At 39.0% G+C, this 14,139-nt stretch overlaps 1 protein-coding gene across 1 annotated transcript in view; it reads right to left on the bottom strand.

Annotated features, from left to right (window-relative positions):
• The window catches only part of LOC127415985 (nesprin-2-like), a 119,787-nt gene that overhangs the window by 25,688 nt on the left and 79,960 nt on the right, over positions 1–14,139 (bottom strand). Inside the window, 5 exon segments of the mRNA XM_051655070.1 lie at positions 2,974–3,129; positions 8,439–8,564; positions 10,544–10,738; positions 10,892–11,123; positions 13,345–13,439. Coding sequence (XP_051511030.1) covers positions 2,974–3,129; positions 8,439–8,564; positions 10,544–10,738; positions 10,892–11,123; positions 13,345–13,439 — 804 coding nt within the window.

Below are 14,139 nucleotides of genomic sequence, written 5' to 3'. Positions count from 1 at the left end.
TTAAAAGCCAAGCACAATGCAAGACAAGCTGAACTCTCCCAGAAGGCCCCAAATGTCCCATATATGAAAGGCTTTTAATAAAACACTCGTCTCATGCAGTGAGATTGATTACTGGACTGTTAAGCTAAGAGTACAGAGCAGAACTTTCAAGGCCCCCTTAGCTTTACTGCTTCCTGTCAGTAAGGGGTTTGTCTATTAGTATGTACTAACATCAAGACACACCAGGGGACATGGGCAATGCTTTGTACTTCCCTTCTGTTCATTTCATCCTGAGATTGCAATAGCTAGCATGCACCTTTTTGAAAAGAAAAACAGCATTTTCCACACTACATTTCTCAGTGAAGGCTATACATTTGCTTGGTCCATTAATTTCACACTTATTGCTGTAAGAGAACAAAAGCTATGTTTTACAGTGATTTTACCATGAATAACTGGTGTTCTTATACCTAAAATCCAACTTACTATTGGTACAAATCACTGTAACATTCAGACTAGTGTGGCTTATTGTGTTAAAGGTATAGTTCACCCAAAAATTAAAATGTTCTCACCATTTAATCACCCTCATGGCATCACAAATGTGTATGAATTTTTTTCTTCAGCAGAACACAAATTAAGATTTTGAGAAGAAAATCTCAGCTCTGTAGGTCCATACAATGTAAGTGAATGGTGATCAGACTTTGTAGCTCCAAAAATCACATAAAGGAAGTAATCCATATGACTCCAGTTGTTAAATCCATATCTTCAGAAGCGATATAATAGTTCTGGGTGAGATATAGATAACAATTTTTACATTTTTATCTAAATCTCCACTTTCACTTCTGAAAGTCACATGTGGTGCCTGTTTATTTTCACTTTCACATCTGAAAGTGAAAGCTAAAGTGGAGATTTAGAGTAAAGAAGGATTTAAATATTGATCTGTTTCTCACCCACACCTATAATATTGATTATGAATATATGGATTTAAACATTGGAGTCATATGGATTACTTTTTTGTTTCCTTTTTGTGATTTTTAGAGCTACAAAAGGTCTGATCACCATTCACTTGCACTGAATGGACCTACAGAGCTGAGATATTTTTCTAAAGATCTTCATTTGTGTTCTGCTGAAGAAAAAAGTCATGGCATGAGGATGAAATGATAAGATAATTTTAATTTTTGGGTGAACTATCCCTTTAATATGCCAATAAGATAATAAAAGACACCAATGTTTAATAAAGAGTTAAATCTGTAATTAAGAATTATTAGAATAATAATTCTTCCGCCAAATAATTTAGTTCATTATCCCAATTGTAAGCTGTTTAAACCTGGTGGATTGATATAGTGTGTGTCACAGGTGTGTTCATATTAATTTTACAACATGGCTCATCCAATCAGGATTTAAAGATGCAACTACAGTATTTGTTTTATAATGTAAAATTGTAGTCTTTCTTTTAAGGACACTGTAATAATCAGGTGGTGGCTGAAAAAAAAAAGAAGAAAAAAAAAAGGGAAAAACAAATAAAAATTCCTGTCTCAGTTGCCATTCCATTTTACTGCATCTTTATTCCATACAATGAAAGTAAATGGTGACTGAGGCTGTCATTTTGCCTAAAATTCATATTTTGTGTCCCATGAAAGAAAGAAAGCCATACGGGTTTGAAGCAACACAAGTGTGAGTAAATGATGAAAGAATTATCATGTTATTTTTTTTCAAGGCTTTGTTGTTAAACACTTTATGAATGTATTCCTTTGAGAACACAATCCTTAAGGTTTCCTTCCTAACACAAAAGCTCTACTCCCCAAAAAAAAAAAAAACAAACAAAAAAAAAACAGTGCAAGGCCTAGCTTTGCCATCTGTCACTCATTCCAGGGAACGAGTCCACCTGCAACCTGTTGGCTGCAGACACTGACCCACATCTAGAATGACCCCATTGGCTCTGCCCTGGCTTCTGGCCAGAGTTTCAAATAAAGGAACAACAACAAACTCACAACAGCAACTTCATAAAAAAAACAAAAAACAAAAAAAAAGTTCACTAAACAAGGCTCCCCATGTAATATGGTGAGAAGTCCAAGGTTTGGATGTAGGCCATGCAATGTGTCCTTTCTGTTTTAATTGCTTTGGCTGTTTACAGTTAAATATCAAACCAAGTGTCATTTTCGTCAAGTAAATATAGCACAAAACACACTTTTCAAGCAAAACATTTCACAAAAAGACATTTGTTGGGTTTCAAATTGTGAAATAATAAATGTATTGCTCAAAATTTAGACCTTTTTTATTTTTTTTTACATTTTATGGTCAAATTTTGTAGAAAATGTACATAATTAATGTAATGAATAACCTTTGTAATAAAATTTGAATTTGCTGCTTTAAGTTTTAAAATAAAGCATACAGTATACAGCAGTGCCAAAAAGTATTTGGGCACCTCTGTCACACTTGAAAACATCATTGCATGATCCAACCAAGTGATCTGCAAACAAATGATGCAAGAGCTGGTCTCCAAACTAACTTCACTTTTATGAGCTATTTTTTGCAATGCAATGCAATGACATTTTAATGTGTGACTTAAGTGTTCAAAATACTTTTGGGTCCACAGTAAATACTTTATTTGAAGAACATAACTAAAATCACCAAATGTAATTTGTTGTGAGAATATTAAGGCAAACCAACAGGTGAAATTACTTTTTCTTGTCCATTTAATGTCAGAAACATTATTGTCAGTGTGTCCGAAGATCTTGTGACACTTTGTAAGGAGTTAACTTTTAATAAAGTATAAATTTACCTCTACATTTACATAGACTCAATTTCCCTCTCTTTTTCTGTGCCATGCGGCGGTGCGAGTGAAGTTCCCCCCACTTCCAAGGGCCGAGGCCCCAGTGGTGAAGGCATTGTGTGCCTTTCAATGCTGCCTGGACAACAGCCCCATGTCTCTGCCTCTCTCTCCCACCTACTTTCACTCACTGCTCTCTCTCTTCCCCCCAAAACACACTCACTCACCTTCAGGCACAGTTCTTCCCATTGGCTGTGAAGTTCTTCCACCTGTCCCTGAAGCAGCGCGGTGTCTGCGGGCAGCACGTACTGAGACACGTCTGCCTTCATGGTTGTCAGCTCTTTCAGTCCTTCAGCCCAAATCTCCAGCGAGTCCTCGACCTCCTGCATAACATGGAAGCCAGCACCAGTTAAACTCCCCTCCTCTGCTGCACGCTAACCCTAGTGCTCTCCCTATCTCTCTGTCCCTGTCATCAGTCCACGGGATTAAGGCCCACTGGTCGAGATGGGGGAGGGGAGGAGGCGGAGAGGGGGAAATGATAGAGAGGAGGGCTCAGGGGGAGGGAGAGCGGGGGGGAGGGCAGAGATAACCCATAGCAGCCTGGCATGGGGTGATGGGGTAAAGGCCAAACATGTTAAGGACACTATTATTTCCTTTGTTTGTCAGTTTCACCCTTTCCACACCTGCAGATAAGGGCTCTTCCTCTTTATGGCTTAATCAACACCCTCAAAAACATTGTCTATGTTATTAACTCTGTTCTAAGGCAGTACTGATTACATCAACAGGTGTGTGAGAGCATCAAAATACAGCAGAATTCAATTGGCAGATTAAATCACTACAGCAGAATCAGAAATTAACCAGGGCTAAAGGACAAAAACAGCAACAAAAGTGACAAAGCAAAAGACATATAAAAAATAGGGCCAAAAAATCCCCTGTAATGGGTTCAGTTTTACATCTAACAGTTGAAATATTTCATAATATTAGGTCTGTTTAGTTATGGGTTTAGACACCATGGCGACAACTAAAAATATTGGATTCAATTGAAGTATTTTACATAAATGATCAACACGATGTGTGTTAGTTGTTATAATTATTGCATGTGTGTGTGTATATATACAGTATATATATACACACACACACACACACACTCACACACTCACACACAAACACAGTTGCAATCAAAATTATTCAACCCCCCTGACCAGCAATACGTTCTAATAACGTGAATTAAAACACATCAACTAAAACCTCAGTAAACAAAGTAAGTTTTTAATACACATTTGAGTGATTTTGAGAACACAGTTCAGTTTACCCAAATAAAATAAATAAAAAATAACTAATTCTCCCCACAAAATCCTCAAAAATATTCAACCCAAAGTCAATCATTTGTGGAGCATCCTTTACCATTAATAACAGCAAATAAATGTTTCAGGTAAGTGTTCTCAGGCTTTGGACACCTCTCTATTAGAATGTTTCCACATTTCTCATGAGCAAAAGCTTCCAGCTCATTGACATTCTTTGGTTTCTGTGCTGCCACTGCTTCCTTGAAATCCCAACAAAGATTTGCAATGGGATTTTAATGATGGACTGAAATTTAAGGACATTCCACGACCTATCCCTGAACCAGATTTTGGACAACATGGATGTATCCTTGGTGTTATTGTCTTGCTGGAAAGTCGTGATCACCGAGCTTCAATTTACACACTGAAGGCATCACATTTTTCATGCCAAAATGGCCTGATACCTGAAAGAATCCATGGTGTCAGTCACATAGTCAGGATAGCCGTTTCCTGCAGCCGCAACACACCCCCATAACAGGACTGACCCACCTCCATGCTTGACTGTGGGGATGGTGTCGTGCTTGTCATCACCTTGTCATCTTACTCCAGACGTACTGCTGACCCATGGGTCTAAAACTTTTAAGTTTAGTGTCACACATCTATAAAACCTTCTTCCAGGACTCCACAGGTCTTTCCAAATTCCTTCTTGAATATTTAAGTCAACATTTGTTGTTTTGCTTTCTTCCACACCCCAAGAAAGTTGCTGTTGTACCATATTTTAATAATGTATGAATGGTGCTACTAACTTTGTCTATTGGAAATTGAAGTGCCTTGGAAATGTACTTTTAGCCATGACCTTTCTTGTGTAATTAAATAATCTCCTCTATTAGCTTTTGAGACAGCTTATTTTTAATTGCATTTTTTGCATAGAAATTCATTTTTGCTTATGACACTACACTTACATTTTAAAACTTATATAAATGCCATTGCAGATTGATGACTTAATTTTGTTAAAACAATTACTTGTGTATAGCCTTACATATTTAAGAAAACGCTACATGCAATAGGGGTTAAATAATTATGACATGGCTGTATTTTTAAAAAGTCCTACTATTTAGAAATATTAGATTATAAATTCACACTATGAGTTTGAATGTGTTACTCAGCTGATATAGATGTAATGAAAATTCTGGGTCATCAGAAAAGTTTACCTTTGTAAATCCTTACTGTCAACCCCTTACTGGGGTTGAATAATTTCGACTGCAACTGTAAATGACTGGTTGTATCAAGTGACACAGGACGCTCTGACAAAAGAAGATACAACCTATTTGTTGATACCGAAGAGCCGTCGGGAAATGTTATTCCAGACGGCTCATTATAATCCGATGTTGGGTCACTTAGGGCAGGAAAAGATACAGAATCATCTAATGGCCCGTTTCTACTGGCCGGGCATTCGCAGGAATGTTAGCAGATGGTGTGTGGCCTGCTGTGAACGTCAGCTGGTGAATCCGCCGGCCACCCCAAGAGCACCCTTGCGCCCGCTTCCTTTGATCGAGGTCCCCTTCAAAAGAATTGGTATGAACCTCATCGGGCCATTAGAGCGGATGGCAAGCGGCAATGCTTTGTGTTATTTCTGGTGGACTACGCAACGCAATATCCAGAAGCAATGCCTCTACACAACATTTCAGCACGTAGTGTTGCAGATGTACTCTTCAGAATTATCTCCCAAGTGGGGATTCCAAAATAAATCCTCACTGATCAAGGCACTAATTTGATGTCACGTACACTACATGAGCTGTACGAATTATTGGGTATTAAATCGATTTGGACAAGCGTGTACCACTGCAAATGGATGGCTTGGTCGAACGGTTTAATAAAACCCTGAAAAACATGATTTGGTAGTTCATGCATGAAAATGCTCGGAATTGGGATAAGTGGCAGTTCGAGAGGTCCCGCAAGCCTCCACGGGGTTCACGGGGAAAATTGGGAGGAGGGACCTTCAAACAGCAAAAATGAAATTCAATACATTCTTGACCTGAGAGCAAACTGCCACACATTGAGGCAACTATCACAAGAGAATTTGCTACAGGCTCAAGAACGTCAGTCCCAGCTGTACAACAGGGGAGCTTGGCTACAGGAATTTACACAGGGAGATAAAGTCCTTGTATTACTACCTACATCAAGCTCTAAATTACTCGCAAAGTGGTAAGGGCCCTTTGAGGTCACAAGGCGAGCCGGGGAAGTCGATTATGAGGTTAAACGAAGGGATGGGGCGGAGCACGGCAAATTTATCACCTCAACCTCTTAAAACCATGGATGGAGGTGGTCCCGTGGCTTTGGCGACAGTGGTACCAGAGAGGGGAGGGAGGGGGGGAGGGCCTGAGGTGAACTTAAAAGCCAATCGTGGCACCCCGGTCACTTGCGGAAACCACCTCTCACAGTCGCAAATCACGGACGTGGCTCGGTTGCAAAAAGAATTCTCGGACGTGTTCTCGCCCCTTCCCGGTCGTACGAACCTCATAAAACACCATATCGAAACGGGCAGGTGTGTCCCCAAATTGATAAGACAGCAGTGGTTGCGGCCTGCCCGAGACCCAAGACTAAAAAGGAGGTGAGAGAGTTCCTGGGGCTGGCTGGCTATTATAGAATGTTTGTGCCTAATTATTCGGACATCAATAGCCTGCTGACCGATCTCACTAAAAAAGGAGCCCCAGACCCGGTCCAGTGGTCGGAGCCATGCCAATAGGTTTTATGTAGGTGAAAGCTGCGCTTTGTGGTGGGCCGTTGTTACATGCTCCTGATTTTTCTCTCCCTTTTGTTGTACAGACCGACGTGTCATACAGGGGGTTGGGAGCCGTGTTGTCCCAGGTGGTCGAGGGGGAGGAGTGCCCGGTGCTGTACATCAGCTGGAAGCTTTCGGCGAGAGAGGCGAGGTACAGCACCATTGAGGAGTGTATGGCCCTCACCCTTCGGTACTACCTCCTGGGACGGGCTTTCACCCTCTGTTCGGGCCATGCCCCACTCCAGTGGCTCCATCGCATGAAGTATACCAACGCTAGATCACCCGTTGGTATCTGGCTCTACAGCCTTTTAAGTTCGAGGTGGTCAACAGGCCGGGGGTGCAGATGGCTTTTGCGGACTTCCTCTCTAGAAATGGGCGCTTTAGTATTGGACAGGCCGGATTCAGGTGGTGGGGGCATGTGGTGGTGGGGGCGTGGTTGAGTGCCGGCTTGTGAATGGCGAGCGAGATCAGGAGATGAGAATCACCTGGCAATAATTGTCTCTAACAGCTGTTGGTCATTGTAGTGAGAGTTGGAGATGGATTTAAGAGTGAGCCGGACACTAGTGAGTGAGAGTGAGAGCTACCACACACACCCCGAAACTGTGTTAAGCTGTGTGTGCTGAAAAGCGTGATTGAGAAGTGCTGAAAAGCCAATTTTGTGTTATTAAATAAATACAGTTTGAGTTGGATTCGCCGTCTCCCGCTTCCTCCTTGCAACCCCATTACGAACTTTGTTACAGTGTATTTTACTCCTATTCAGAGTCTCGATCATTAACATGTTTTTGTAAATGTAACAAAAACCTTATTAACTAAAATATTTTCCAGGACAAATAATTATTTTCCAGGACATTTTGGTATTTTTTTTTATTTTCCATGACTGGAAAACTGCATTGCAAAATTCCAGGTTTTCCAGGATGCGTGGGCACCCAGACTAAATATCCCTATAATAGCAAATGTTTACACTGGCACAATTCATGCAGCAGTTTTCCAAAGCTCTTGAAATAAGCTTTTTACAAACAGCTTAAAGGAGTTATGAACATAACCCACCTGGAAACCTGCACTAACTCTTAATGTTAAATCAGCTGATTTCACATTATTATGTCTACATCAAATCAATGTTGGTCCTTAATAAGCAACCTGATGTTGCTCTTAAGATTTTAGATCTGGGCTTCTAATTTATAGGTTGGGTGTTCTAAGAATCCAAATTCAGTGGAAATCAGTCAATACATTTACATTCACTGTTAGAAACAAGCTTCAACAGGTTTTTGCATAGTCGAGTTACAGTCTTCATATGTCTGTTCAAGCATACACGACACAATGTGTAATCAAATATTTTGAAGGATGGATGTCAAACACAGCAGGTTAAAGTCATGTTGCACATCACCTCTGTCTTTCTGAGGCCAATTGTGGTCCAATTAAGCTGTATGCAGTACATGCTGGATGAGACCAAGCTACAATCGCAATATTTAGTTCTGTTAGTCCGACATCACAAAACTCGAACTGGTGTGATTTCAGTCAGACTAAAGGATTTACATGAGATTTCACAAAGGCAAATTATTGTTTTGGTCCGACTGAAGTCAAACTTTTGAAGTAAATATAAATGTGCTGAGTGTCAGATATTTTGAAGTACCTTGGAGAGCTGTTTGTGTGTCTTTAGTTCTTCCAGTTTCTCTGGCAGTGGACTCATCAATCTTGTTTTGATCTCTTCCAGTTTGAGAGCACTATTAACCAGTCCAGTTTCACAGTGCCTCCAGTTCTGTGAAGAAACAGAAGAGATTGTTTCAGACTGAAGTGAACAGCACCCTTGTCTATGAGATCTGGGGCCATACTGTTTATGAAAGCCACTGCCTTTGCTGAGTTTATTTGGGTGCCATCTATGACTGTTATCTTAGATCTGATCTCAGATCAGTGAAAAGGGATTTCCCTTTCACATCATGTGCTGTGTTTATGGGGATGTACCATCCCCCCACCTACTGTGAACATTTGCACACATAAATCTCTAAACCCCCCTTAGTTCTGGCAGTCAACACAATGATGTCATCAGTCCAAACAGTATAGCCTATCAGATTTGGTCATGAGAGGGTGTGACTCTGTTGTTGTTATGTAATGTCTAGGGGTCAGGTGCAGGTTTAAGGGGCACCGAGCCCAAATACAGGCCAACATTGTAAACTGATTTACGTTATGGTCAAAGTTTTTTTTCTTTCAGATATGGCCCAATTGCTCCAGGGTTCTACTAAACCAGTCAGGATTATAGTAATCTGCATGTTCTCCTGTCATCAACATACCACAACACTGGATGCCAACAGTCCACATGACATGAAGTCTGGCAGTGCCAAATAATCCATGCAGTTGGCACAACTGTATATGTTTCACAGTGCATGTTATACACCCATGGTATATTCTATATTTAAAATATATATATATATATATATTTCTAAATGTGGTTAATTTGTTCTAGAGCATGTTTTTAATTTTTTGCTGATGGTTTGTTAATGTTACTAAAAGGACAGTTCACCAAAAAAAACAAAAAAAAAAAAAGAAAAAAGGAAAATTCAACAGTAAAATCATTTACTGTTATGTTGTTTGACTATTTTCTTCAGTGGAACACAAAATAGAGATGATAGGCTTCATGTTTTTCTCATTCACCATTCACTTTCATTGCAGCTTTTTTCCATACAAGGAGAGTTAATGGTGACTAACATTCTGCCTAAAATCACTTTTTCCACAGAAGAAAGTCAGTCATACAGGTTTGGAATGACTTGAATAATATTTATATTCATGTATTGTTCATCTAAAGCCTACATTATCTCGAGGCTCAGAAAATCAACAACTGGTTTATCTTCCAAGAAAAAACTAATGGAACTGCACTCCCAAGCTTTGTTCCTATATCTACCTCCTCTCTAGTCCTTATGGTATAGTGGGATTGCTTGTGAACAATAACAGATGATCTGTGTAGACACCTAACTGCACAGTGGCTCAGTAGCAGTGGTCTCTACCTCATTTATGGATTATGGTGAGATTACGGCAGCTCTATCATCCTCAAAATGAAGCACTTTATTAGAGTTGCTCAGTAGGGTATGTAGGCCAATGCCTAAGCAAGACCACTATGCTAAACATTAGGGCCTGTACACTGAGTGTGCTCTGTCCATGTGAAGAACGAATTCAATGAGACATGGGTGGGTTTCTTTAGAGAGAAAAGAGTCAGTCCTAATGAGATTGGTCCAAGTCCTTGTTATGTTCATAACATATATATTTTAATAAGCACTAATTAGTTCAAACAGAACATCCTCTTGTGTTAAAAAAGCTAAACATAGCACAACAAATAGAAGAGAACACAGGTGTCTTGAGACTGGTTTTTAAAAGATGAAGTTCTTTGTGACAGGCCACGGCATCTAAAAAAATGTGACACTCGTGTGAGACGCTGAAAAAAACAACAAGAAGTGGTGCAGCAGTCAAAAACATTTCTAGCGCATGTTTACATAGAAAACAAAACACAATGCAGATGGAAGCAAAAATGCATTCAGCTTGAACAGCCCTTATTTCTCCCAAGCAGTTTGGCATAAAAATTTGTCATCCAAGCAAATTGATTTGTTGAAAACAGTTTCCTCTTCACAAAAAAAGTCTGTTTTTTCTTGTTTTTCTATTTCACAGTTTAGTCAAAGCACTTGTGTATTGTGTATATCCTTGATTATAAGTGCTATAGTATGTAAGAATTGTGAGAATTTGGTAACATACTTGAATTATGGTGTTTGCAAGTGCCTTTTGTTTTGTCACAAGGCCACAACTTTGCTCCCACATCTCCTTGAGTGCATCAAGTTCAGTTTGCAGGCGTGTCTGTGTCTGAACATCTGCTACGGGATGGATCTGTCCGCCTGCCTCCACAGTCTGGTTGTAAAGTTCTTCATGAATCTGTAGTTGCTCCCGAGTCCACTGTAGGATGCAGAACATGAAAGATATTTATGATGGTACAAGGACTAACACATTTTGCAGTCCAACATGAGCATCAGAACTGGTTTACAAAGTTTCCAGTTGGGAAAACAAAGCCAGCCAGATCATTATATCTTTTTTACTGAATCTTCTTACCTCAATGTCCTTTATGGAGCATTGGAGCTGCTGTAAACTGCAGGGAGCCAGTTCGAAAGGGAGCTTCAGTTCTTCAGTGTGTCTGAGTAACTTTGAAAGTTTCTTCATGCTTGATTCATAGAGCTGCCACTGTCCCATTAGCTCCTCCAGACATCTCCCATGTTGCTCGACTCTCTGCTGCATCTCCTGCCAACGCTCTTTCAAATGGCTGAGTCTTAGGGTCAGATGACTCCTGCTCAAAGTGGAATAAGTTTTACAGTGTTTTTAAAGGTGATGTGTGCAATTAAAAAAAACTTGATGCACTTTCTTCCTATCCTAGTATACATAGAGAAAATAAAAAAAAATAAAAAAACCTAGAATAAGCAGAAGGATATTGTATGTGTCACTTCATATAACAATTTGAAGGTTGATTTCCCTGAAAACTGCAAACAATGTGGCTTTGGGGCACTTTCACAACATTTCTATTGTTTTGAGCATGCGACCAGCCAGACTTGGCTCAAATAATGGTGTGAGTTGCGGCGGGACTATCTGTTTGTCAAACCAATAGCAGATAGAGAGTGTGTTTGGGAAACCTGTTTGAAAACAGACATTATTTTTGTAATTCCATTTAGTTAATGAGAGGCTCCCCATTAAAATACTTTACTCCTATCCAACTTAATGGTGAAACTTAATTTCACCAAGAAATGTAAGCATTGGGGCTTAGTGGCGGTTTCAAAACATTTCTATGAGCATATCGACCAGCCACACATAGCAAGATTGGCTTAAATAGTGGTGTGAGGTTGGGGAAAGACTATCTGTTTGCAGGGTAGGGAGCAATGGAATACATGTAACGGAATTACGTATATAAATACAAAATATAAGTAACTGTATTCCACTACAGTTACAATTTAAATCATTGGTAATTAGAATACAGTTACATTCAAAAAGTATTTTGATTACTGAAGAGATTACTTTGCATTTTATTGTCATTTGTTTCATTTAAAATTTTGTCCTTTCAGATGGAAAACATTTATACATATAAATGATGTGACCCAAAGTGCATTTGAACAGCAGTGAAACACTTTCTTATGATGTGTTACATTCATACGAGCAGACAGAGAAGTAAGTTTGAAGTAAGTTTAGAGCAGAAGAAATAGAAATAAACCTTGTGTAAATTGTCAGCTTTACGCTAAGCTAATTTCTAGCCATTTTACATGCACGTTACCAGGCACAATCATATTTTTGTTTATCAGGAAAATTCATGTTGGAGCATAATTTCTTTTTTTTCTAGTCAGACCTTTGATATTAGGGCAAAAATCGTATTCTTAATAATTTTTGTACTGTTTTCCTGTAAAAATATCTAAAAATACTTAAAACAAGATCAATTTGATTTATCTTGTTTTAGAAACAACACTGCATAAGATATTTAGGTTTTTCAGAGAATGTATTTTAACGTGTGTATTTTGTCTTACTGTACTGGCAGAGTTTTTATAGTCAAAACAAGTGAAAAAATCTACCAGTGCTGAAGAAGTAATCCAAAGTATTTAGAATACGTTACTGACCTTGAGTAATCTAACGGAATACGTTACAAATGACATTTTACAGCATGTATTCTGTAATGGAATACATTTCAAAAGTAACCCTCCCAACCCTGTCTGTTTGTCAAACCAATGGCAGATGGGGATAATGTTCAGGAAACCTGTTAAAAAACCCCAGTAATTTTACAGTTCCATTTGGTGATGCGAGTGGCACAGAATTACAACTTCACGTTTGAGGTACTCAAATAGGCTTGTTAAAGGTAAATTAATTGAAATGTTAGCTTTCACTAGCTACTGTATGTGAGGAACATTTACTGTCTTGAGGTTTGGCTTTTACAGAAGATCCATTTTGAAACCATATCTCCAAAGAAATCATAGATGTCACAACAGATGAGCAACACATAACTGACATTTTAGATCATAGAACTAACTGCTGTTCCAATGACCATTAGCTTTACCAATCATCTGAAAAACAACCCAATGACTTTTATATGGCTCTCTCTACATGACATTTGTTCCTGCTGAAGAAAACCAGACTTCAGTGAAGCCCAAGAAACATTTTGAATGCAACCGTGCAGGAGTTCCATCTGAAGCAGCACTTATCAGCTGAAAAGAAAAATGATTTTGTGCTGTTTCTATTTCATTTCCTGAGAGTGAGCCAGCTTGTTCCAGAGTTGAGCTCAAAGAAGCTCCTCCACACCACATAACTCCAAGAGTTATGGGCTCAGCTGAAGCCCGTGGAAAAATTCAGTTGGAGAAACTGTTTTAATTACTCATCAGGAGACATCCCTTTCAGACACAATATTAAAACGTATTCTTTGATTTCTTACCCATAGCAGAGTCCCTCAAACCCACACTGGTTTAATAAGAAAATTATGATAAGGTTATTGGGGTTGAAGTAAATATGTTATTGACTGTAATGTAACAAAACCTCACCTGTCCTCAGCTTGACCATTCTCCAGGAAGCATAAAGGCTCATTAATCATGGCATCCTGTAGTTGCTGGCTGATCAGCACCTCCACTTTCAGTCTCTGGAAGATTTATTATTAATATATAACTAGATATGCTCTGTAATAACTTTAGGGACAACAAGTTTAGTTTCTGTTGCTCTTCTCTATTTTAAAAGAAGCAAAAAAACAAAAACAAACAAGTGACATCCATTATTGACTGCATTTACAAGCACAATAATATTCCAATATTAATCAGAATTTGGTCATATTCCAGTTACAGTGCATTCAGAAAGTATTCAGACCCCTTTATTTTTAACATTTTGTTATGTTGCAGCTTTATGCTAAAATGCTTTAAATTATAATATTTTCACATCAATCTACACTCCATACCCCATAATGACAAAGCAAAAACCAGATTTTTGACAACTTTGCATAGATTTTTGACAACATTTTTCTTTATTAAAAAGAAAAAACTGAAATATCACATTGACATAAGTATTCAGACCTTTTGAGGAGACACTTGAAATTTAGCTCAGGTGCATCCCATATCTCTGGATCATCTTTGAGATGTTTCTACACTTTGATTGGAGTCCTCCTGTGGCAAATTCCATTGATTGGAGATGATTGAAAAAGGCACAACCTGTCTATATAAGGTCTTACAGCTGATGTAAGTGAAATACATATCAGAGCAAAAACCAAGCCATGAGGTCAAAGGAACTGTCTGCAGAGCTCAGAGACAGGGTTGTGTCGAGGCACAGATCTGGGGAAGGCTACACATTTT

The sequence above is a fragment of the Myxocyprinus asiaticus genome, chromosome 25, assembly GCF_019703515.2.
Source record: "Myxocyprinus asiaticus isolate MX2 ecotype Aquarium Trade chromosome 25, UBuf_Myxa_2, whole genome shotgun sequence".
NCBI lineage: Eukaryota > Metazoa > Chordata > Actinopteri > Cypriniformes > Catostomidae > Myxocyprinus > Myxocyprinus asiaticus.
The sequence above is the reverse complement of the archived record's forward strand: the minus strand, read 5'-3'. Positions and strand labels throughout refer to the sequence as shown.